This window comes from Podarcis bocagei (assembly GCF_964188305.1).
Source record: "Podarcis bocagei genome assembly, chromosome: 4".
Taxonomy (NCBI): Eukaryota; Metazoa; Chordata; class Lepidosauria; order Squamata; family Lacertidae; genus Podarcis; species Podarcis bocagei.
The window spans coordinates 41,537,458-41,560,395 of record NC_138128.1 but is presented as its reverse complement, the minus strand read 5'-3'; the positions used below and the strand labels follow the sequence as shown (position 1 = coordinate 41,560,395).

General features: G+C 43.3%; 1 protein-coding gene across 1 annotated transcript in view; it reads left to right on the top strand.

Moving 5' to 3' along the window:
- Window positions 1–22,253, top strand: part of ESPNL (espin like) — a 31,828-nt gene extending 9,575 nt beyond the window's left edge. The window contains exons 3-9 of the mRNA XM_081191387.1: window positions 5,382–5,568; window positions 6,707–6,889; window positions 7,602–7,733; window positions 15,501–15,594; window positions 16,891–17,006; window positions 17,507–17,704; window positions 18,788–22,253. Coding sequence (XP_081047513.1) covers window positions 5,382–5,568; window positions 6,707–6,889; window positions 7,602–7,733; window positions 15,501–15,594; window positions 16,891–17,006; window positions 17,507–17,704; window positions 18,788–20,350 — 2,473 coding nt within the window. The 3' untranslated portion in view covers window positions 20,351–22,253. The remainder of the gene's footprint in view (window positions 1–5,381; window positions 5,569–6,706; window positions 6,890–7,601; window positions 7,734–15,500; window positions 15,595–16,890; window positions 17,007–17,506; window positions 17,705–18,787) is intronic.
- Window positions 22,254–22,938: the final 685 nt, after the last annotated feature.

Below are 22,938 nucleotides of genomic sequence, written 5' to 3'. Positions count from 1 at the left end.
AACAATTTTCTAAAATATCTCTGGAAGCACTTTCTAATATCTTCTGGTTTCTGAATACATTCTCCCTCAACCTCTAGATTGGTAACAAAGTTCAACTTTTGTCTCTTTTTCAGCTGCCATGCCAGCAGCTTCCCACATTTATTTGCCGATTCGAATGATCTTTGTTTCATTTGTTTAATTTTCCATTCAACTTCTTGATTTATCAATTTTGCATATTGTGCTTGATGGAATTTTATTTCTCTTAAAACTTCTTTTGATTTTGGGTTTAGTCTCAACTTTTTCTCGCCATCTCTTATCTTCTCCAAGATCTTATCCTTTTTACCATTCCAGAGTTTTTTCTTGATAGAGTTCTGCTGTATCAGAAATCCTCTCATCACAGCTTTACTTGCGTCCCAGATTGTTTTCTTTTCCACCAAAGTATTCAAATTTATTTCGAAGTAATCTTTCAGCGTTTTTTGGGCCTTCTTCACAATCTCCTGATCTCTAAACAAATAGTCATTCATTCTCCATCTGAAGGATCCAGCTGGTGCCAGTCTTAAATCTATTTTCAAAGCGTTGTGGTCAGAGCAAGTTTTAGGGCAGATCTCGACTTTTTTTGTCTTAGGTGCCAGTCCTCTAGATGTCCAAATCTGGTCGATTCTTGTCCACGAAAGATGGGCCTCAGAGAAAAAAGTTCCCTCTTTACCTAGAGGGTTCTTTGTTCTCCAGATGTCAATCAAGTCCATATTGTCTGTAAGTTCAAAAAAAGTCTTTGGGAGTCTGCCATCTTTGGTCAAGTTCTGATTTTGAGACTTATCCATATGTGTGGAGACAACTCCATTCATATCACCCATCAGGATGATGTTAGTATAGTCAATATAGTCCAACATTGTCTCATGTAGCTTCTTATAAAATTCCGATTTCCCATCGTTTGGTGCATAAATTCCTACAATCAAAAATTTCTCTCCTTGTGCTTGAATTTCAATCGCCAAAATTCTTCCTTGTTCATCTTTAAAGATCAATTTTGGTGCTAGAGTCTCCTTTGCATAAATCACTACTCCTCTTTTTTTTACCTTATCTGATGAGATAAATTCTTGGCCTAGTCTCTTGTTAATTAATACTCTCCTATGGAGCCTAGTCACATGCGTTTCTTGAAGGCAAATAATGTCTAATTGTTCTTTTCTCAAAATATGAAAAATCTTTTTCCTTCTTTCGGGAGAATTTGCGCCATTAATGTTCCAACTGAGAAGCTGTAGAGACATCTTGGACCAATTATTTACCTGCTGGGGTGTCTCCTTTTTCGTTTTTGTCTGGAGGTGGAACCGGATTCAATCCAGGCGGAGGAGGTGGCCAGGCACCTGCTATTCCTTTCCGAAGGTCTTCCCCGTGGTCGTTTAGGAACTTTTCTTGCTCCTCTGCTGTTCTGATTCTTACCCTCACCCCTTTCAAGGTAAAAGATAATCCTTGAGGGAATTCCCACCTGTATGGGATTGTGTTGTTTCTCAGTAAGCTTGCTAGGTCTTTATATGTGGCTCTTAAGTCCAGAAGTTGTTTTGGTATATCTCTAAAAATTTCTGCCTTTTTTCCCTGGATCACCAATGGATTTTTAAAATGCAAGCCGAGTATGGTTTCTTTTTCTTGCCTAGATCTGAAAATGATCAGGCAATCTCTTGGTTTATCCTTCCTAGCCACTCTTCCTAGTCTGAAAGCGGTGACAATTTTAAAGTCTTTTTCCTCTGCCACACCCCAGAATTTGGATAATTCTGTTGTCAAAAATCCAATCAAATCCTCCTTTTCTGATTCTGGAATGTTTCTAATTCTGAGGTTATTTTCCCTATTTTTCAGCTCTGCAAGGGACAGGTACACTTGTTGTTCAGTCACCTGTCTACTCAGTGGTCTGACTTCGCCTCTTAATTCCTCTATCCTCTTTTTATTTTCGTCTGCTTTTGTATTTGCTTCCTGTGCCAGTTTCCGATTTTCTGTTGCAGTCTTTTCAATATTATCTATGGCCTGAGAGTTTTTAGAAACTTGGTCTGTCAATTTGTTAATTGAGGCTGTTACCTGGTCAAGTTTAGCAGCTTGTTCATCAAACCTAAGTGCTTGTTCATCCGCTTTCTTGTTCAGTGCTGCCAACTGCTCCAATATTTCTTTAGATACGGAGTCTATCCCTCCAGCAGCCATCTCTCCAAGAGTAGGCTGTATAGCTTGTCCTTCCTGCAGGCCTGTCACAATTGGGACAGATGATCTGCGTGGCTGCACAGGCAGAGTTAATTGCAAAAGTTCAGTTTGTTTTGCTTTTTTTCTTTCTGCAGCCCTTGTTTTTGCTGTGCCACTCATTCCACAGCTGTCCCAGTATCAAGGTCAAATTGTAAATCCCATGGGAAAATTAATTCCAGAAAAAATAAACATCCGGGCAGGAAAATTCCAAGACTAGTAGCAGTTCTCAAATACTATTAAATCCACAATCCAGCAGGGGGAGCTCCCTAAAAATTAGGGAGAAGGATAGGAAATTTCCACCAAAAGTTCCCTTTACACACAAAAGAAAAATATTATCCAAAACAAGGGGGGGGAGCCCCTCTCCTTAAGCTTAAACTGCAGAGAATAAAAGTTCTTTACCAAGGTGCTTGCAACAGTTCCTTTTCCCGGTTACAAAGTAGCCCAATGTTGCTTCTAACTTTGTCTACAGTTACTGCAGACCGATGTTACTTGTATCCAGTCAGACCGAGAACAGGGTTTCAAAAATTTGTAATCCACAAGGTAAAAGAAAGAGGAACATAAAATTGTCACTTATAAAACTGTTATGTCCTTTCTTTAACTTTTAATCAATCAAGGTCGAATTTGCAGATAAATTCCAACTCTTTTAAGATTCCTTTCAGCGCTTCAGCTTTAAAGGGGCTTTGCTCAATACTTTAAACAGAGCCGGGAGACTGACTTCCTTTTTAGCGTCTCCCGCTTTCAGCCAAATTTCTCCAAATTTAGTTCGTACAAAGCTTCAAATTTCCTACTCACGAGTAAGTTGTTTCAGTTCGATTGTTGAAGGAAGAAAGGTCAGCGCTGATCAGCAGCAGCCGCGCGGCTTCACTTCCGCGGAAAGAGCGATGGATCCACAGCACCGCTACCCCCTTCACGTTCCGAAACCCCTTACGGGGTCCCTTCTGCGTTTCGGAGGTCGCTCCTGGTGCCCGCCGAATCCCACGGCCACTGGCTCACTCTACCAGTGGTTTTTCTTCATGGGTCGTCGCTGTGCCGCAGCGCACGACCCTTTTCCGCGGAGCCCCTCTTCAGCAACTGAAGAGGACCGCCATTGCTGAGCGCGCCGCCTCCGGAAGTCCCTCTAGTATTATTATTTTTTACTGCCAGGGAGGGGAGAGAGGCTTTTGGGATTTTCTACCTCAGGTGGAAGAATGACATGACAGGCCATGCAGCTTGATTTGTTGGCAGGGCATAGTGGATATTTGCTGCTGTGCCTCAGGCAGCAAAGCGTCTTGGGCTGGCCCTGGTAATATGAAATATTGGCTAAAGAAGACAGGTCAGAGGGAGGGAAGCTCACTGAGAGGTGATAGGAAGGCTGGCCTAGGCCATTATCACATGGAGACCGTAGATCAGTCTAAGCATTTACCACCTGATTGTTGTTGCTGTGGTGGAAAAAGTGGCGAGGAAGCATTTATAATGAAGCATTCTGGCCAAGAGCAATTGTCCTTTGCATTAACAGCTATTGAAGTAAGAGCCACTTTGAAATCCTGGGTGCAAAAATGCCTTAAGAGTCAACAGCACACCTCTAGTCCAAAGAAGCTTTTTTAATGAATGCAGCCAGAAATCCTATATCCCCCAGCCCTTATCCAGGAGGCAAGAGGAGAGTGATATAAAATAAACATGGTTGCCCTCTGCTGGTAATGACGGTGACTGAAGTCCACTATAAAACACCTAAAGTAATTATGTGAACTGCTTCCAATCTGTTTCCTTCACTTCTTGCTTTTAAAGGGTTAAAATGTTTTTAGTAAAACAAAAACAAAAACAACCTTTATCTATATGAATCTGGAAACTGTTATTTAGTTATTACAATTTATCCCACTCTTTTTTCAAGAAACTCAGAGCAGCTGACGTGGTTCTCTCCTCTTTTCCCCAGACAACCTAATTTTATTTTCACAAGAAACTTGTGAGGTAGATTTGGTTTAGAAGGAATGATAGGCCCAAAGTCACCTGGTGAGTTTCATGACAGAGTGGAGATACGAACCTGGGTCTCCCTATTCCAACATTAGCTGTTGCACTACTCTAGTTCTTTATACACATTTAATTCAATATGCATTTTTTGTGTGCGCCATTTCCCCCGAGATACTAAGTCCTCTTGATTAATCATAGGATTCCAATTCGACAACAAGGTATTTTGTTTGCATTTTTTTGTCCCAAATCTCTATTTCTGCATTATAATAAAGTTACATTTTTGCTGCTACCCCCACCGTGCTGCAGCTCCTTCTGCTGCTATTTCTGTTATTGCTGCTGCTGCCTCCACTTCCACTCCTTTATAACTTGTGTCATATCCCATGTACTATACCTGATGCCAGGTACATTTCTCAGTGCTTTGGGGCTTTGTTGCATTTGGGAAGTTCTCTTTTTTAATAGAGCTTTTCAATTTTCCAGTCCCCCATTTCCATCAGGTGCTCCCCTTTGCTTTCATGTTAGAGTATTTTCCCCAGTGTCCTCAACCAGTTATTTCCCCTGAAAAACCTCAAAATACAGGGAAAGTTCTGCTATAAGACATCTGGCTCCTCAAGCTCTGCCTTTCAAATACAGCCTTCAGCCTTGCTCTCAGGTGCCCTCATCACCTGGGCTTTTGGTTTGTCACCTTTGACCTGGCAGAGAATCTGTGCCTCTTTACGGCTTCATGATATATATAAATTCCATGTGTCACTCTGGGAATTTGCCTGTGTACATGCAAAAATACATTAAGTAAGGAACTATGTAAGTATCAGGGACGCGGGTGGCGCTGTGGGTTAAACCACAGAGCCTAGGACTTGCCAATCAGAAGGTTGGCGGTTTGAATCCCCGTGATGGGGTGAGCTCCTGTTGCTCGGTCCCTGCTCCTGCCAACCTAGCGGTTTGAAAGCCCATCAAAGTGCAAGTAGATAAATAGGTACCGCTCTGGTGGGAAGGTAAATGGTGTTTCCGTGCACTGCTCTGGTTCGCCAGAAGCGGCTTAGTCATGCTGGCCACGTGACCCGGAAGCTGTATGCCGGCTCCCTCGGCCAGTAAAGCGAGATGAGCACCGCAACCCCAGAGTCGGTCACGACTAGACCTAATGGTCAGGGGTCCCTTTACCTTTACCTATGTAAGTATCACACAGAGGCAATGAATTCCCAAGTCCCATTACTTCTAATATTGGCATAATTCCTCTCCTCCAACAGTTGCGTGAACAAGCAAACTCAGAGTGGAGCTACCCCGCTGTATCTCGCCTGCCAGGAGGGCCACCTGCACATCGTCCAGTTCCTGGTGAAGGACTGTGAGGCTGATGTGCACCTGAGAGCACATGATGGCATGACAGTGCTCCACGCAGCTGCCTGTAGCGGTCACTACGCTGTTGTCGTCTGGCTGGTAAACCTGTACTTTTACATTTTAGGTAGCAAGTGTCGTTTCTTGACAAGAATATGAATATGCTCCTTTGGATAACAGTGTCACTGAAGGCCCTCCATAATTCCTTTTTATTGCACATTCATGATGTTTTCTGTTCATTATGTTATTGGTACAGTCACACACAATCCCACTTTTTTCCTTTTCTTTAAAAAAATATATTCATTGATACTTGTCCAAAGATATACAAAAATTCATACCCATTATGAACTATCTTTTTATAATGAAATACTTAATATAAAAAAGAACAGAGGCAGAAAGAGTATAAGAAAGAAAGGGAAGAGAGAAAGATAAAAGACTTCTGATTCTCTGTCCTGCAGCTAAATATAGTATTCACTCATTAACAGCAACCATTCTGTCTTCCATAAACCAGTTATAGATAGGTAGCCGTGTTGGTCTGCCATAGTCAAAATAAAAAAATTCCTTCCAGTAGCACCTTAAAGACCAACTAAGTTAGTTCTTGGTATGAGCTTTCGTGTGCATGCACACTTCTTCAGATGCACTGCTTAGTTGGTCTTTAAGGTGCTACTGGAAGGATTCCCCCCCCCCCCATAAACCAGTATTTTTTCAATCTTCAAATCCAGATAAGCAAGAAACATTTACATTTTAGCAACGGGAGTATATTATTTGAATCAACCCATGACATCATTTTGTCCACTGTAGATTGTTCTGCAGTCATATGCTCAATATTCCTTTTTTATCATTCATGTTCTTAAATGCTGCATTGTTAACTAATTTGATTGCCACTCATATTTTTAATAATCAGAAACTTCCAGAATAGAGAGGTCTGCCACCAAAAGGTTTAATTGCCCTTGTACTTATTTTTTTATTTAATATAAAAGGTATGCAGTTTTAGCTTCTAACACCTCCAATGTCAGGCACAATTCTGTGGTACGTATGGCATGCAGTGTATATAGAAAACAAATTGCAGAAACGGAGGGTGCTTCCACACTATTTATCTGTTTGCAAATTCCCTCTGCTTTCTGCACTAAAGTACCCAAGGCAGCTGCAGAAATAGGTGAATGAAAAAACAACAGCTCATCTTAAAAAAAACCATTTGGCTTTGACTTCTACGTAATCCTCCTTCCCCCCCTTCATGTAGGTTACCTTCACTGATCTCGGCCTCACAGCACAGGATGCAGAAGGAGCCACTGCCCTCCATTTTGCTGCCAGAGAGGGACACACTGCAATTGTTGACAGACTCCTCCTTATGGGAGCTAACGTAGTGCTGGACCATTGGGGAGGAACCCCACTCCACGATGCAGCTGAGAATGGGCATCTCGAGGTATTTGGTGATACCATGTAGCGAGGGAAATGAGTATTGGATCAGAACTCAATTGATGGCACAGCCGTACTCACACGGTGTGTTCAGCCATGGTTGATCATGACGTGTGCATGCCATCACTCCCATCTCCTATGTGGTTGACAGGAGGATTTGAAATAATAATAATAATAATAATAATAATAATAATAATAATAATAATAATAATAGTAAAAAGACCTGGAACTGGGTTCTGGTGCGTTCCACCAGAAGAAAAAACATTGGTTTTCCCTAACATTTACTCTCCCCCCCCCCCCGCCTCCCAGGAAACCATCCATGTGGTTACTTAACAGATTCAGAGTAGCCCACACTTGGTTGTTTAAACAATCAGCTCATGCATCTTGTGTTTGTATCAATCCAGCATCCATAGTGTTTAAACAGCGTAGGGAGGATTTTTTAAATGGAAGCCCAAAATGAACAAATGATGGAGTTCAGTGGGAATGGATTTTTAAGCAATGTCAGCCTACCTTCTTCAGTTGATGCAAAAAGCTTACCTTGAATAATTATTGATTTATTTGACTATTCTTTGACTTACAAACATTATTGTCCAGCTGTGACAGTTGCACTGGCCAAAAAATTGAAGAAAAGCCCCCGTTGCATTCATGATTCCCTTTCTTGCTCATAAATTGGTTGTACTGATTAGGGTGATGGTGGTTGTTTATGCATTTATTTGCAGTGCTGTCAAACCCTGATCTCCCACCAGATAGATCCAGGCATCCATGACAGGGATGGTTACACTGCGCGAGACCTGGCAGAATACAATGGACACAGGCAGTGTGCATGTTACCTACAGGAAGCAGAGAAGCTGGTAATCTAAACATTATATTTTGATCATGTACAAGTCTTAGTGTTCATGTGAGTCACTGGAGACAGAGGCTTCTGTACTGTTTCCTCGGTGAGCTGGATATGTGGTGACAAGGCAGAAGACTACCACACGAGAAAGGTAAATTATCCAGGCTTCCATAATATTATGTATCCCTTGTTAAAAATCAAAGCAGAAACCTTCTCAAAACATTACTCTAAAAAAATGAGCAGTGTGAACATTTTCAGCTCATGGTCATTGAAAGCTGACTTCCATGGTCATTAACCTGCAGCAAGCCAGTGGACAAGCCAGGGCAGATGTTCCTGATGTTCTAGCTTGCAAGGAGCAAGAGGGTTTGTTTCTTTCTTTGTTGCCTGGTGCAGTGTTTCGGTCCACTTGTTGAGTGGTGTTCTGAGCTACTCATTGAAGCAGGCAGGCAGTGGAGGGGTGGGGAAATGGGGTATCCTGAACGAAGGTATGGCTGGTTGGCTGGCTGGAATACTGAGCAGGAGCACAGTACATTGCAACTTTGCATAGCAGGCTCTGCTTGTTAGATATATTAGTCACTGGGTGACTAATTAGTCACTGAGCCTGTCCCCTCTGAATCCTTAGATCTGTTTGCCTCATACCCATCCAATCCACATAAATTTATCGATCTCACCAATCGCCATGTGCCAGACAAATATTAGGAAGTTATGTCATTGGGTTTCCACAATCTCCGCTCTGAAACAAGTGGTTGGCTCCCTTCTGCAGCCCTGATGGAATTCACTCTGTGCTCCTCCTGCCTTTGCAGCTATTTTTGGCATGCTGTTGAGCAGAGTGGAAAATTTCCACCTATTTATGTCCCTAGCACGGGGCAACAAGTGGGCAAGCATGTTGAAGAGCCTCCTGGATTCCTCTGCCAGTGTGAGGACATGGATACTAGACAGCAATTAGCCAGCAACTGATGGTGAGATAAGAAGGGTCTGAAGGAGGAGTTCCGAGGTTGCTGAGTGAGAGCCTTCAGTAGGGCAGTGGCAAGTTTCCACAGCTGAGGCTCTTCAGCAGCAAGGGAGAAGCACCATGGGGCATCGGAATGGCACTGTGGCTAACTTGAGAAGCTGGCTCTGAAATCCTAATCAAGCTCTTAGGTTTCACCGAACAAAGCATAGTAAATCCTTGCCACAGCCCGAGATTTGGAATGGGAACTTTTGAAACCAGAACCTCTTCCCATCACTCAGTTCCCATTAAAATATTAATGGGGGGAAAAAATCTCTCCAGAACACTCTTTGGCGATGACTAATTAACACAGTGCTGACGCCCACATGTGGATTGGGGTTCTGGAGACACAAGGGCCTGTGGACCTCTCTTACTCAAGCCTTATGGGCTAAGGGAGGGGTAAAGGCTGAAACAACTTCAGTCACGAATGAGCGCAGCCAATTCTGTTCATGCTGTGATTCATAGGCGACGACTCTCAGAGGCCGAGGCAGTTTCGGGGGCCCCCTTGTATTTTTTGAGGGGGCCCGGCTCCTCATGTTTGGAAGAGCCCTTTATTCCTTCTGTTGCACAAGCCATGACTAAGCGAGGAGGTCCCAAACTAACCATAGTTTCTTATTGTCCAGGAAACAATGTTTACCAGCTCTAGAACATAAGATTCTGCTTTGTTCCAAAGCAGGTAAACCATAGTTTGTATAAAATGGAAATATATGGTTCATTACACATTTCCGCATTTAATTGCAAGCAGAGACTGAAGGCTCAGGCAAGAGACTTGTGCATCTCTTGGGTTAATAAACTAAGATATGATCATTGAAATACTGTTGCTAAATGTAAATATAGGTATGGAAGTACTTTCCAATTTCAATCTTCTCCATTTCTAGATTTTCCAATCTTAGTTCAATTCTCCACACTTCTGGATTTTTCTATGTTATTTCCACTACAGTGGTACCTCGGTTTAAGAACAGTCCTGTTTACAAACAATTCAGTTTACGAACTCCGCAAAACTGGAAGTAGTGTCCAGGTTTGCGAACTTTACCTTGGTCTAAGAACCAAAGAGTGCCTGGCCTGCTCTGGTTCATGGAGTCATGAAGAGTCGGACATGAATAAACGACTAAACAATCTGAACAGTGGAAGGGCACTGGCAGCAGAAGGCCTCATTAGGGAAAATGTGCCTTGTTTTAAGACCGTTTCGGTTTAAGAACGGACTTCTGGAACAGTTTAAGTTCGTAAACCGAGGTACCACTGTAATATATTCATTTTCAATGCTCCTGTTTTCTGAATATATGCATTTTTCTAAACATTGGTTGGAGGACTATATCACAAAATTTGGATAACTGTGAATTTTGAAGGATGGCTGTGTTTCTGTTCTCGTATTGTTTCAGAAAGTAAGACTGATAAATTTAATTTCAAATATGAACTGAACCATATTTCTCCTCCATCCCTTATGTGCACATAGCCAAAGTCGCATAATGTATAGAATGTGTTAGGATGAAATTAACTATATTTCCCAACCAGCTGTGAGCATAAGATGGTGCCTGGCTAAGAGGCCGTTGGCTTTTTATGTGGTAGACATTTGCTGGTGTTCTGTTCTCTGCCTGTAATTAGCACCACTGTACATAGTTACCTATGCTGAGAGAGGCTTTGTTCACTAACATCCTTGGTTAGAATTACATGTCCTTCTCAGCACCTTTGACACACATACTTTGATCCAATTTCCTCCTTGCAAGCACAACCTTTGTTCCTTCATGGGCCCGTTACTTCTTGCATTTGTGCAATGTCTTACAGTAAATGTTAGGGGAAACCTTTTGGGAGGAAGCTGCAAGAGGAGCAAAGTGTGCCAGCTCCTCTGTAACCTTCTTAAGAACACCTCCTTCTGGAGAAGCCATCTTTCTCAGCCATGCTCAGAGCTGGAAGGTTAACCCAAAGCACGCTCTTTATCAAATAGCCATCAAATTGTTACTGTTTTAATTTAGTGTTAATGTGACATTTTGCATTTTTACATTCCCCAAGCGTTTGAGATGGGCTTAACGCTATCAGTAAAATCGGGTTAATAGATCAAATGTTTAGGAAACGGAGAGAAGCATTATTTTGGAATAACACTTGAAAACTTCATCCGCTTGAAAACTGCTAGCTGGTTGGGGGCAGTAATTATCTCCCTGAACTCTGCGAATAGCTCTGAGTTCATTAGTCTCATAGTTCATTATTTTATTCTAGCCCCGTACTTAAATTACACTTTTGTAATCTATCACTGCCAATCCATTATATCCATATATAATGTATGGAGGCTGATCTGATGAGAGATGTTATTCATGTAAAGACCATACCACACAGGACATGGACAGTCCATGGTCAGATCTCTCAACTTTTTAAAAAAAAAGTCATTGAGAGGGCTCCCATTTGAACCAAGCGATGATGATGATGATGAAGAAGAAGGGAAGTTTAGCCCTTTTCTCTCTCTGCTATTCTTCTGAAATAACTACTCTGAACCTGCCATTAGCTCTGCAGCTTTAAAAAAACCAGGCATGATATAAGTGCTCCTCTCACCCAACTGCACAGTTTATAGCAGCTTTGGGCTGGGGGGGATAGCAACGTAAAGGTACAAAATAGCATGAGGGGAAAGAAAAATCAAATACTCTCTCCACAGTGCTGCTTCTTTTGCTTTTGTTTATTTGCCTTTTTAACAAAAGTCATCACATGATTTATCTTAAGGCTTTGCAGAGGAATATGGGAGAACTCAGCAACTCATTTTCCTCAGGGTGCCTGCGGAGACTGGAACAATTCAGGCAGCCTCTGGGCCTAAATATTTTCTTGACCCTGCTGACCTCTAGGGCTGGCTACCAACAGACAGACAGGTCCAGTGTGTGTGTGTGTGTGTGTGTGTGTGTGTGTGTGTGTGTGTGTGTGTGTTGGCTCCACTAAACCCAGCTGAGCACTCTCTTTCTATACAAAACTTATTCATTTTAGAAAATGAAAAGGAAGAAGGGCGCAGGCAGTTCAGTCTCCTGGTTACAGCTAAAGGTTCTAGACCCCTTGGGCTGCTTTGCCAGTTGCCACCTGATGCCCAGCCTTCAAATATTAATGCAATGCTAATTGTGACTCCCTGACCTCCACCCTTTCTCCTGCTGGCATTTGCCACACAATGCAGTTTCTGGCTGCCTCTAGACCGAGTGGGTTCTCCAGTTTCTCCTCCTTTTAAGAGTAGTTATTAATATTCCCTGGTTTGTTATGAAATTTTGATCTCCCTAAGGGCTGGATCTAATCTGAGCAGCGTTTGTTCATCTTTTCCCTTCCGTCCCAAATGGACCCCACAAAGGACAGGAGGTGAATAACTGGTATGTACATCTTTGGAGCGGTTCCATAAATTTCTGCCTGTCATTTCTGCCTGGTGGATAATATAGGGGCCCCCTGGTGGCAGAGAAGAATTCAGGGCAATGCGACCGGTTATGCCACACTGGGCTGCAGGGCATCACAACTATGACTTAGTGAATTCAGCAGAACAGAAGGGGGGCATGCCAGATTTGGGGCTCACACAGGGCACAGGAGATTTGAAAGACCAAAGTTGACCCCTACTGGTTGTGGTAGAGTTGGGGGTTAGCACTTTGGGTGGTGGTGTAACAATCTAAAATCTAGCCTTCCGTTGTCAATTCAAGAAATACAGAACGGACCTACAGCATGTTAATGTCTTGAACTCCAGCTGTGCTGTGCAATGTTTGTTTTTGATTGATTTTCTGAAATGCAGTGTCACTGATGGAATGTTTCAATATCGGAACACATGTTTCTGTTGATTTAGCTGAACATATCACTAATTTAATTCTAATGCCTTTAGAAGTAAAGGCACACTTGTTTATATTTTGAAGAATTAAAAGTACTAGTGTTTTATTGTAACAAGTAGAAATAGCATATTATCTCTCACCTCTTTTAGTGCCTTTATATTGAGGTCCTGGTGATATGCAAATATATGCCAGTCAAATGAATCAATTGGTTGTTAAAAGGCAGAATATTATCAACTAAGCACCTTTGCTGGTGTGGTGTAGTGGTTAGAGTGCTGCATTAGGACCTGGGAGACTAGGGTTCAAATCCTCACTCATCCATGAAGCTCAGGGGGTGACCTTGGGCCCATCACTCTCTCTCTCGGCCTAACCTACCTCACAGGGTTGTTGTGAGAATAAAGATGGAGGGGGAAATAACTGTGTATGCCATCTTGAGCTCTTTGGAGAAAAGGTGGAATATAAATATAATAATAATAATAATAATAATGTAATATTTTTTAATTGGATGACAGCCCTTATGCTAACTAAATGCATAAGACTAATGCTAATACCAAGCTGTAAAGGGCAAATAGTACAACCATTCAACGGACACGGATACAATGGCAAACTTACCGTATTTTTCGCCCTATAAGACGCACTTTTTCCCCTCCAAAAATGAAGGGGAAATGTGGGTGCGTCTTATGGGGCGAATGCAGACTCCTTGGCTTCAGCGATAGCAACACGAAGCCTCCGAAGCCTGCGCTCCGGAGGCTTCGCGTTGCTTCCGCTGAAGCCAGGAGAGTCTGCTGTTTGAGGCTGGCGGTGGAGGAAAGCAGCGCTTCCCCCATCGCCAGCCCCAGAGGATGGGGGGCAGCAGGAAGGCGCGCGACGCCTTGCTGCTACTCTCCAACCCGGGTTTGAGGCTGGCGGTGGGGAAAGCAGCGCTTCCCCCATCGCCAGCCCCAGAGGATGGGGGGCAGCAGGAAGGCGCGCAACGCCTTGCCGCTACTCTCCAACCCGGGTTTGAGGCTGGCGGTGGGGAAAGCAGCGCTTCCCCCATCGCCAGCCCCAGAGGATGGGGGGCAGCAGGAAGGCGCGCGACGCCTTGCCGCTGCTCTCCAACCCTCCTTTGGGCTTTTGCGGGAGATGGGGAAATTCCCCCACCTCCCGCAAAAGCAGGCAAAAGCCGTGCGCTCTTTAAAGGGGCTCCGCGGCTTCTGCTGGCTTTTCTACGAGGGGGGGAATTCCCCCACCTCCTAGAAAAGCCTGCAGGAGCCGGGCACCCTTTAAAGAGCGCGCCGCTCTTGGGGGCTTTTCCCCAAGCAGGGAGAAGGGACTGACTGGCCGAGTCAGTCCCTTCTCCCTCCTTTGGGCTTTTGCGGGAGATGGGGGAATTCCCCCACCTCCCGCAAAAGCCCGCAAAAGCCGTGTGCTCTTTAAAGGGGCTCCCCGGCTTTTCTAGGAGGTGGGGGAATTCCCCAACCTCCTAGAAAAGCCTGCAGGAGCCGTGCACCCTTTAAAGAGCAAGCGGCTCTTGGGGGCTTTTCCCCAAGGAGGGAGAAGGGACTGACTGGCCCTTTCAGTCCCTTCTCCCTCCTGGTCGAAAAGCCCGCAGGAGTCAAGTGGGGCTCCTGTGGGCTTTTGCGGGAGGTGGGGGAATTCCGCCACCTCCCGCAAAAGCAGGGAGAAGGTCTTGGAGTAGCGCACAGGCTGCATGCAGCCTGTCCGCTGCTCCCAGAGCTGCGGGGGGGAAATCATATTTTTTTCCTTGATTTCCCCCCCTGAAAACTAGGTGCGTCCTATGGGCCGGTGCGTCTTATAGGGCGAAAAATACGGTATACCGACACAGGTCACCCCTGATGACTGTACACAGTCCTCTGAAACAGATCCCCATACATACTCTCTCTGTGCCTAGTCACAAACCAGAGAGTGGACTGCAAACAGCAGAAAGTACAATTAAGCACAAATTTAGTGAATGACAGTATGGTAGATTGAATGATAGGATGCCAGCTAGCTTGTAGGCAGGAGCGCATCTTAGATGCAGTATGGGATCACGTTGTAAAGCCAATATATACCTTTCCATCTTAGTTTCTTTAACTGTAAGGTTACTGCTTTGCATTTTTCTATCACGCCATGTAACTGAGTCCTTCAGCCCTATGCTTTGCAATTCCTTTCAATGTTTATTCTTTTTCTTCTCGTGACTTGTGCTGTTGTGCTCTTATTCAGAAAGCTGTGCATCCCATATTGTTCACTACCACTCCCGCCGTACACCAATGCTTTTCCTCAGGATCATACAGGGCTACAAGAGAGTACTATGTGATGATTTGTTCTGCTATCTTCTACAATTCTTGATGCTCTGATTGACTAGAAGGGGAAACGGCAATACAGCCATGCAAATGTGCAAGAAGCTTTTGTATTTAGAACCTCCAGGATGGTTTCCATGGGGCTGATGCACTGATTCCTCTCTTATTATCTATAGTCCACAATGGATAACCAAACAAACCTCTCTGTACACAGACATGCACTTAGAAGCTTGTGCGTGAACTAGTGATCTAGGCCTAGACATGAACCTGCTCATACACAGTGTTCAACATTTTGAGGCCCTGCTCCATGTTCTGCCAACTTTGGAGGGGTGCTTGGTGGGGGTACAGGAACAGGCTTCTTGGTACTGGCACCCAAATTGTGGGACTCCCTCCCGAAAAGGGGTTTGGTTGCCTCCTCTTTTGAGCCTTGCAAGGGTGGCAAAGATTCTTTGATTCTACCATACCTTTAAGCTGCTTGAACTTCCAAACATTTTGCTCTGCTTTCCTTTGATCCACATCAGTGAGGCCAAGGGGTGGGCTTGCACCCTGGAGGGGTCACTTTGGTGCTGCTAACACAACAAAATCAATATGGGAGGCAGAGTTACCAGTCTCTCCCCCCTGGGGGCACACTCCATTGTCTCTCGAGACAGATGGATGCCAACAACAGAACAAACCAGGCCAGAGACAGAAAAAACGCTTTTAGTTTTCAAAGATTACATTTCTAATCTTCCCTTGTGTATTTTTAGATCCAGCAACCAATGAGACCTCTTCAATCAGATGTAAGTGCTGCATCAAATATGCAGAAAAAAGATATTAATAGCGCTCTTCATAGAGCACCTGGTGAGTAATGCCACCCAATTAACTTTCCTGTGACAAATATAAATGCTGGGCATCCCTGAAATTCAGTAGAGTAGACTCTCACATGTTAAGTGACCTCAAAGCATTCATCTAAAGCTTGAAACTTGACCTTCATAATAGGAGAACCTGCCTTTTACAGGGTTCCCAGTTGTGCAGAATGAGCCTATGTGTATGCAGGAACCTCATTAGACCTTTTAAAGAAACATGGGGGTTGGTTGTGGAGACAGAGTGTTAGATACGGAGTGTTAGATATGTTCTCTGAACACCTGCAAAAGGCTAATGCGGAGGGGATGTTGTGGGAAGGCCAATCAGTTTATGCCACAAAGCAGACTGTTTCTTCTCACAATCCAGGATAGGAGTGACTGTGTATCATCTAGACCTACATCAGTATCCCATTTGCCACAGAGATGTTAGAGGAGGGGTTATTTATTTATAAGATTTCTTACCCACCCTCCACCATAGGTTCCCAGGGCAGGTTACAACAATAGAATATGCAATTATAAAATCAATGATAAAACACATAAAAATGGAGCAGAACAGTAGAAATTCAACAAGAGGTGGGTCTCACAAAAAAAGGTGAGACCTTAACTGTCAGAGGCCAGGGTAAAGATGTGTATATGAGTAACCACTTTGAGTACACATGTATATATGAATAAACTCATGATCCTCATCATCTCCAGCATATGGCAAAAGCTGTACAATGAAGTGGCCAAAATGCTCTCCTCTGGATCTTGCTGAACTACATCTCTCATCATCCCTGACCATGCTAGGTGGCTCTGATGGGAGGTGGAGTCCATTCCAGAGATAAAAAAAAACTTTGTTTGCTTGTGATTGAGAGTGTCCTTGAGAAAGATTAGTTTAAAACACATTGGATGAGATCTAATAAGATATACTGGATATCTCAAATAGCAACTTTCCGTGGAAGGTGATTTCAATCATGTCAAGGGATGGACGATCCCCTGCAATAACTCCTTTGCTCTTTAAAAACAACAGCGTGGGAGATCTTGTTAACAGATCTCCCACATCATGTCTAGTTTGCCCTTCATATTATGGGGGTAGGTAGGCGTAATTGTGCAATGTTCCTTTGTTTACGTCCTTTGCTGGAATGACAAATACTGTTGTGTGGATGTCTACATAACTTGGAAGGAAATTAATCTGTTCTCAATGGTGCAGAACAGAAATGTCTTAAGCTTATCAGTGGTCAATTCAATCTTCTAGCTCCCAGTGTGGATTTTGGTGCATCACTGTAGGATTCCAGTATGTTTGTCTTTCTTCCAGCTTCAAAGTCGTTCGACATGGTGAAACCCACTGAATCAAACAAATCACTGATTCCCGAGCTGAAGATCAATAAATCTCTGCAGAAGGCGAGAATCACCACATTGTTCTCAAGCTCTGTATGTTGTATGATAATCTACACCTCTTTGTCTCTCATCTGTTTTGTATTCGTAATCCCGATGATCTCTCCTGCAGTTCTCTTCCATCTAATTCATTTGTTTTATTTTTCTTTCTCTTTTCCTGCTAGGTTTAGCCATTAGGCTGACCTGCCTCTAAACACATCCTTTCAGAAGTGTTAAAAATAACCCACAGATGGAGATATATAGCTTTATGTTCCACAACAGGGACAGGGAACCTGTTGACCCTCTGGATTTAGGTGGACTACAACTCCCATCATACGTGGCCAGGCTGACTGGGGCTGATGGGAATTGGAGCCCAGCAACATCTGGAGGGCCATAGGTTCTCCAGCTTTGCTGCAGGTAGCCCTTCTAATAACTTTGGGCTTCCTGAGAAGATACATGCCATAATGTTTTGAGGATCAATTGTGGTAGATTCATGAGCATCTGTTCTTCTTTAAACTCCTTAAAAGTTGCTAACAAGTTAGGTGTCCTCCACGCAGGGTGAGAAGAGAGAGACACCAGATGCTGCAGTACCAGGCAACCTGCTCTCAATGCTGGATGAGCTAGGAACATCGGACATTGATGCCTTGGTGCCTACTCATGATGAGCAAGGTTGTTCAATTCCAGAGTGGAAGCGGCAGGTGATGGTGAGGAAATTACAGGCGCAGCTGGCATCCGAAGAAGGGATGGGCAGGAAGGTACTGTATTGAGCCAATAGAAGGAAACTGTGTCACTGTATTGTCTTACCTGATTCACACGCTGGCCTCCGTTTTTATTGCAGTTAGGTTGCCCTAAGAGCAGACGGGCAAATAATATACACATTGTCTATGTTTTGTAAATGTGCTCTGCTAAGATCTAGGAAATTTGGATTTCAGAGTAATTCCCAGCACTTCCTTTTGCATGACTCTGTTGGTCCCGGATCAATAAATAACCAGACAAGACAGTGAATGTAAATTTGGGATCAAATAGGCCACAACTTTATAGATTACAGATGTGAATGGTTTGGTCTGACGGCACATAAGGCCACCACCATGCTTAGCAGGGTTGGGCCTAGTCAGTTCCTAGATGGGGGATTGTCCAGGAACAACATGTAGTATTGAGTTCAGGTATACACCTTCACTGTACTCTTTTTGGTGCCTGCTGTTTAGACAAGCCTACACAGATATGTAGAATGCTGATATGTATTTTAACCTGCTTTTATCACTGAATTTATTTATTTATTTGAATATTTTAAATAGCTGTTTTTAACTGCTTTTACACATATTTTTTATTGCTTTATTTCTTTTTTTAATAATAATAATAGTAGTAGTAGTAGTAGTAGTTTTTGTAAACCACTCTGAGGTGGGGGTTTTTTGAATAGTCAAGCAGTATATAAATGTTATGGAATGAATAACTAAAATAAATAAATATGTTGCCTTGGATTCCATGATAGACAAAAGGCAGGTCACATTAGTAAGTAAGTAAGTAAGTAAGTAAGTAAGTAAGTAAGTAAGTAAGTACATCCCTATTCAATCACTCAGGCAGGTGGCTCACTTTACAGTTGTATATCCAAGGTATAAGTGTAGCTGATGGTAAATAGTTCTGTGACAAGATGAAATTCTTTGTTCTGACTGAGGCCAGGACTTGATGATCTGTTCCAGCTCTATATTTCTATGAATCTGTGATGTGCTGAGTCACTTCTCTGACTCTTCATTTTTGGCAGGCTGGGGAAAGGGGCCTGAAGCGATGTCTTTGAATTTAACTGATGGCAGTCTTTCTTTCTTCCCTGCTGCCCCATCTAGAACAAGGAGAATTGCACACTGGAGATGGATGACTGGCAATATTCTCAGTCTTACAATGCCATCCTGGGCCCTTTTGGGGAATTGCTCACTGAGGATGACCTGCTGTACTTAGAGAAGCAGATTGAGAAACTGCAGATGAAGAAGAAATGCCAGGAGTATGAGAGTGAGCTAGGACGCCTGACAGAGGAGCTGCAGACTGTTCTCCCTGCTCCCGTTGTCAATATCACAGTCAACCATCAGTTTCTGCAACAGGGCTCAGAGGATGGCAGCCAGGGGCTCCCTGCTTGGTGCAGTCATGTGTCTGGACTGGTAAAAAGCATGTCCATGCTGCTTACCAATGTCAATGGCATGAAAAAAGCAGCTAATGAGAAGCCAGCTCTACGGGATTCCCATAAGTCAAGCAAGACCAAGTGTATTTCAGGTGGCACTGTCAAGAGAGAAATCCTGGAGTGTGGCGTCTCTGTCAGGAATCTGAGGGGAAATTTTGAAAAGCAGGATCTTTGGAGACAAGACAAAGCTTCTGAGCAGCGAGGATTGAATGCCATTCCCTGGGAACATGGGACAGCCAAGGAGTCATCCCCTCAAATGTTTCTAGGTACCTGTAAAAACAAGAAGCAATTGGTTTGTGAGGAACATGAGTTTGGAGACATGGAGAATGCCAGTGATTCTGGCGTCAGCTGTGAGGGAGCCTCCTCTGTGACTGGTTCTTGCATCTCAACAGCAGAGTCTAGCAACCTCCGAAAAGAGCGCATTGTGCTTCTTTTTCTCAGTCACTGGAAGAAATCTGCCTATACGCCTTCCTTGAAACTCATGGCCAGGAGGACTCTTGACACCCAGGTGCCTGGAAAAATGGGACTGGTAGACGTGATGGCAGAGCTCAAGAAACAGCAGCCTCCAGTGCAGAAGCCCTTGGTGGAAATGAACAAGCTTGGCCATTTAGTTCAACAGAGATACACTATCAAGAATCTGATCAGTCACTGGAAAGACATCATCTCCCTTGTACCATCTCGACAGATCAGGCGCCTCAATCACCGGCATGCAATCTACTCTCCAGAACAATTCCTGCCATATGTCAATGGTGAGCCTATTGACTACAATAGCTTAACTCTTGACCTGTTTATGCTCGGCTATTTCCACATCCTAGAGCTGGACCTCTCTCCAGAAGAACGTAAGGCTAGGCATCTCCTTTGCTTCGAAGTTTTCGACCACTTGGGTGAGCATCGGTGGGAAACAGTGCGGGCCTTCCACAAAGCAGTGATTGATGAGATTGCTGCAGGCAAAAGAAGCTGGAAAGACAGTTTTGAGGATATTAAGAAACAATTTTTTGGTAATAACAAGGACCCAGCTGTGAACATGGAAATCAAAACATCACCAGTGGAAACAAATCTGAAACCAGTACCCAAAACAAGGGTCCCAAACATCTCTCTGGAGGAGGGAGACTCTGCCCCTGGAAAATGCTTTGAACTAGACACCTTTAGCAATGATGAGATCTGCAGGTATATAAACAGGAGTTTTGCTTTCTGGAAAGAAAAAGAAGCAGAGATCTTTAGCTTAGAGGGATGAGGATCTTTACATTAACAGTCTTCATTTGTGAATAGGTGTCTATACGATTCAGAGGGCACAGAGTGGCCTGTCAGCACTATGACATGGAATAGACAGACATCGACTGTTCATTTTGCAAATGGCTACAAATGCCTGCAAGATTAATTTGCAAAGGGGTAAACGACAAGTGATAAAGATGAAGGGTCAAGCCTTCACTTCTTCTCCGTTGCTTCTTCCCTTTAAAAAAAGGAACAAGAAATGTCAGTGCTTCATTACATATGGCTTCCCTTGACACAAGCACCCTGAAAAGGGCAAAAAGACTATGCCCACTCTGATGTCAATGCAAGTTTAAAAAATAAATAAACAGAAGGAGAACTGAAAGAAAAAAGAGTGAAAAGCTTTCCTCCCACCAGAGCATTGCTGACAGGGCTTAGGAAGTGATGGGTTCTCTGCCATGAAATATTCACCTTGGGATTGCTTAGTTTGTATTCAGTGTGTCTTTGTAAGAGTTCAAAAAGAGATAATGAGTTTTCCAGATATTTCCATTATATCTATATTTATAAGTTACAAACAGTGTATCAGCAAAATGATCCAACCTGGGAAGGCCCCCCAGAGTGTTTCTTTCACTGTTTTTCTTTTCATATCTTCAGAGGACTCACCAGAGATATCAACTGTGGTTATCCACTTTTGGCATGTATTTGAGTCTCTTTGGCATCCACTGCAATTAATCATTTACTGCTGAACCTGAAATGCACAGGCCTCATGTTCTGCTACTTGCTTACTAGGCTTCATGGACTTAAAACACCTGAATGGATGTCCAAGTATAAATAATTTCATTTTGTAACTGTACATACATTTTCTATTTTAAATTAGATTGCGTGTTTAATAAAAACATTTCTCTCAGTAGAAACAAAAGGTATTTCCATCAAATTATTACTTAGAGAAATCACTAGGTTGTGTGTGTTCTTAAAAAAAGATCAGAAATAATGCAGGGGTTTTTTTTTACTTGAGTATCTCTGTCTAGAAAAACAAAACTAGTGTCCGTTTCTTACAGAAGGAAATATAATGGGCTTGTTTAAGGACTGCATGAAACCACTCATAGTATACATTTAATAATGATGGTGATGAGGTATTGCCTGCCCTTCACTCTTAAGGCCCCAGGGCAGGTTAGAACAATTTAAAATACAACACTAGAAATGGTTTAAAAATGTACAATTTAAAATTTAAAATTATGAAATGTAGGGAACAAAATTTCTGTGCTTATCACTGCAGTAACAGTTGCTAAGATGTACAAGGAAGAGACTGATCCAGTGCGCTGGGAATGGGCAAATAGAAGAGATCTTGGGTGCACGAAGCATCAGTCAGGCTGAGTCACCACAGAACCTCCATACATTTCCTTTTGCCTTCCCATTGCCACAGTCAGACCCTTAATTTATGGCGTGATGTGGGACAGTAAAAGTAGCTCACTCTTTACTGTAGGCGGAAATGCTACCCTCTGTGACTGTTGCCCTGGTTTATTTGTGGACATTCTTGGGAAAGCAGCAGGGCACTACATAGGCAACCCACTGCAAGCTCTAGAATAAGCTCACTGGACTATATTTAGCAACCAACATTGTGATTGGCAGAAAGGTTTACAGAATGAGAGTGAGTGCTTGAATCATCATCACTGAATACATGTGGGGATGAGGTACCTTTCTTTACATTGCTATCCTTTTGTACAGTTTCTAATTAAATAACAGGACATGTGTTGAATCTTATTTCTGGCAGTCCATGGCTCATAAGCTACCCCCTCCCCTCCTCCTGAATTTTGCACTTTAGACTATTAGTTCAAAAAGGCACACATCTATAGTGCATTGGTCAGAACCATCGCACATTCTTATGTGCTTTTGCATTTCTCCCAGCCTGCCAAACAGGTGTGTGTGAATGTGTGAATGGCTTCACCCCACACTGGCTCTGGCCTCTCTTACTGGAATGCAGGCCCTTTCAGGGGTCCAGGGAGGCCCAAATCATTTCCAGATTTTGATGCCTCTAGCAGCAGCAACGGCGGCGATGAAGACAGCAACACATGACAACAAACGAAAACAATATAAGGCACGAAAAAGAGTGAGTGATTTATATAATCATACATTTTGAAAGGGCATGTTTGTAACCCAACCTTGTGCCATCTAAACCAATATATTTTTTCTTTTCTTTTCTTTTGACATTCTTAACTATGACTATGTATCCGCTAACAAAAGAATTATATCTTTTGCAAAACTGAATCTCCTATTTGCTTTAATTTGCAGCTTTAAGTGAGGCAGCATGTCACATTTTGGTCCAATTCACACAAAAACATGTTGTGAAACTTACCAGATGCCAAAAGAACCCCAGCAAGTGTCTAAATCTAAGGTCCCTTTGAAAATGAGGCCCAGGCCCTGGGGGCGTGCAGCTCCCACCCACTACTGCTGCTGCTGGCCTCAGAGATAAAAAGATTGTCCCCAGCCCCACTAACTATGGTTGTCTGAGGCCATGGTTTTAAGTTGGTTTAGCTCCTTTTAACGGTGGTTTGCTGTTACACCTAAATCCAGTATCCTGGCTTAATCCTAATTTGCTGAGTCACTCCATCCCTG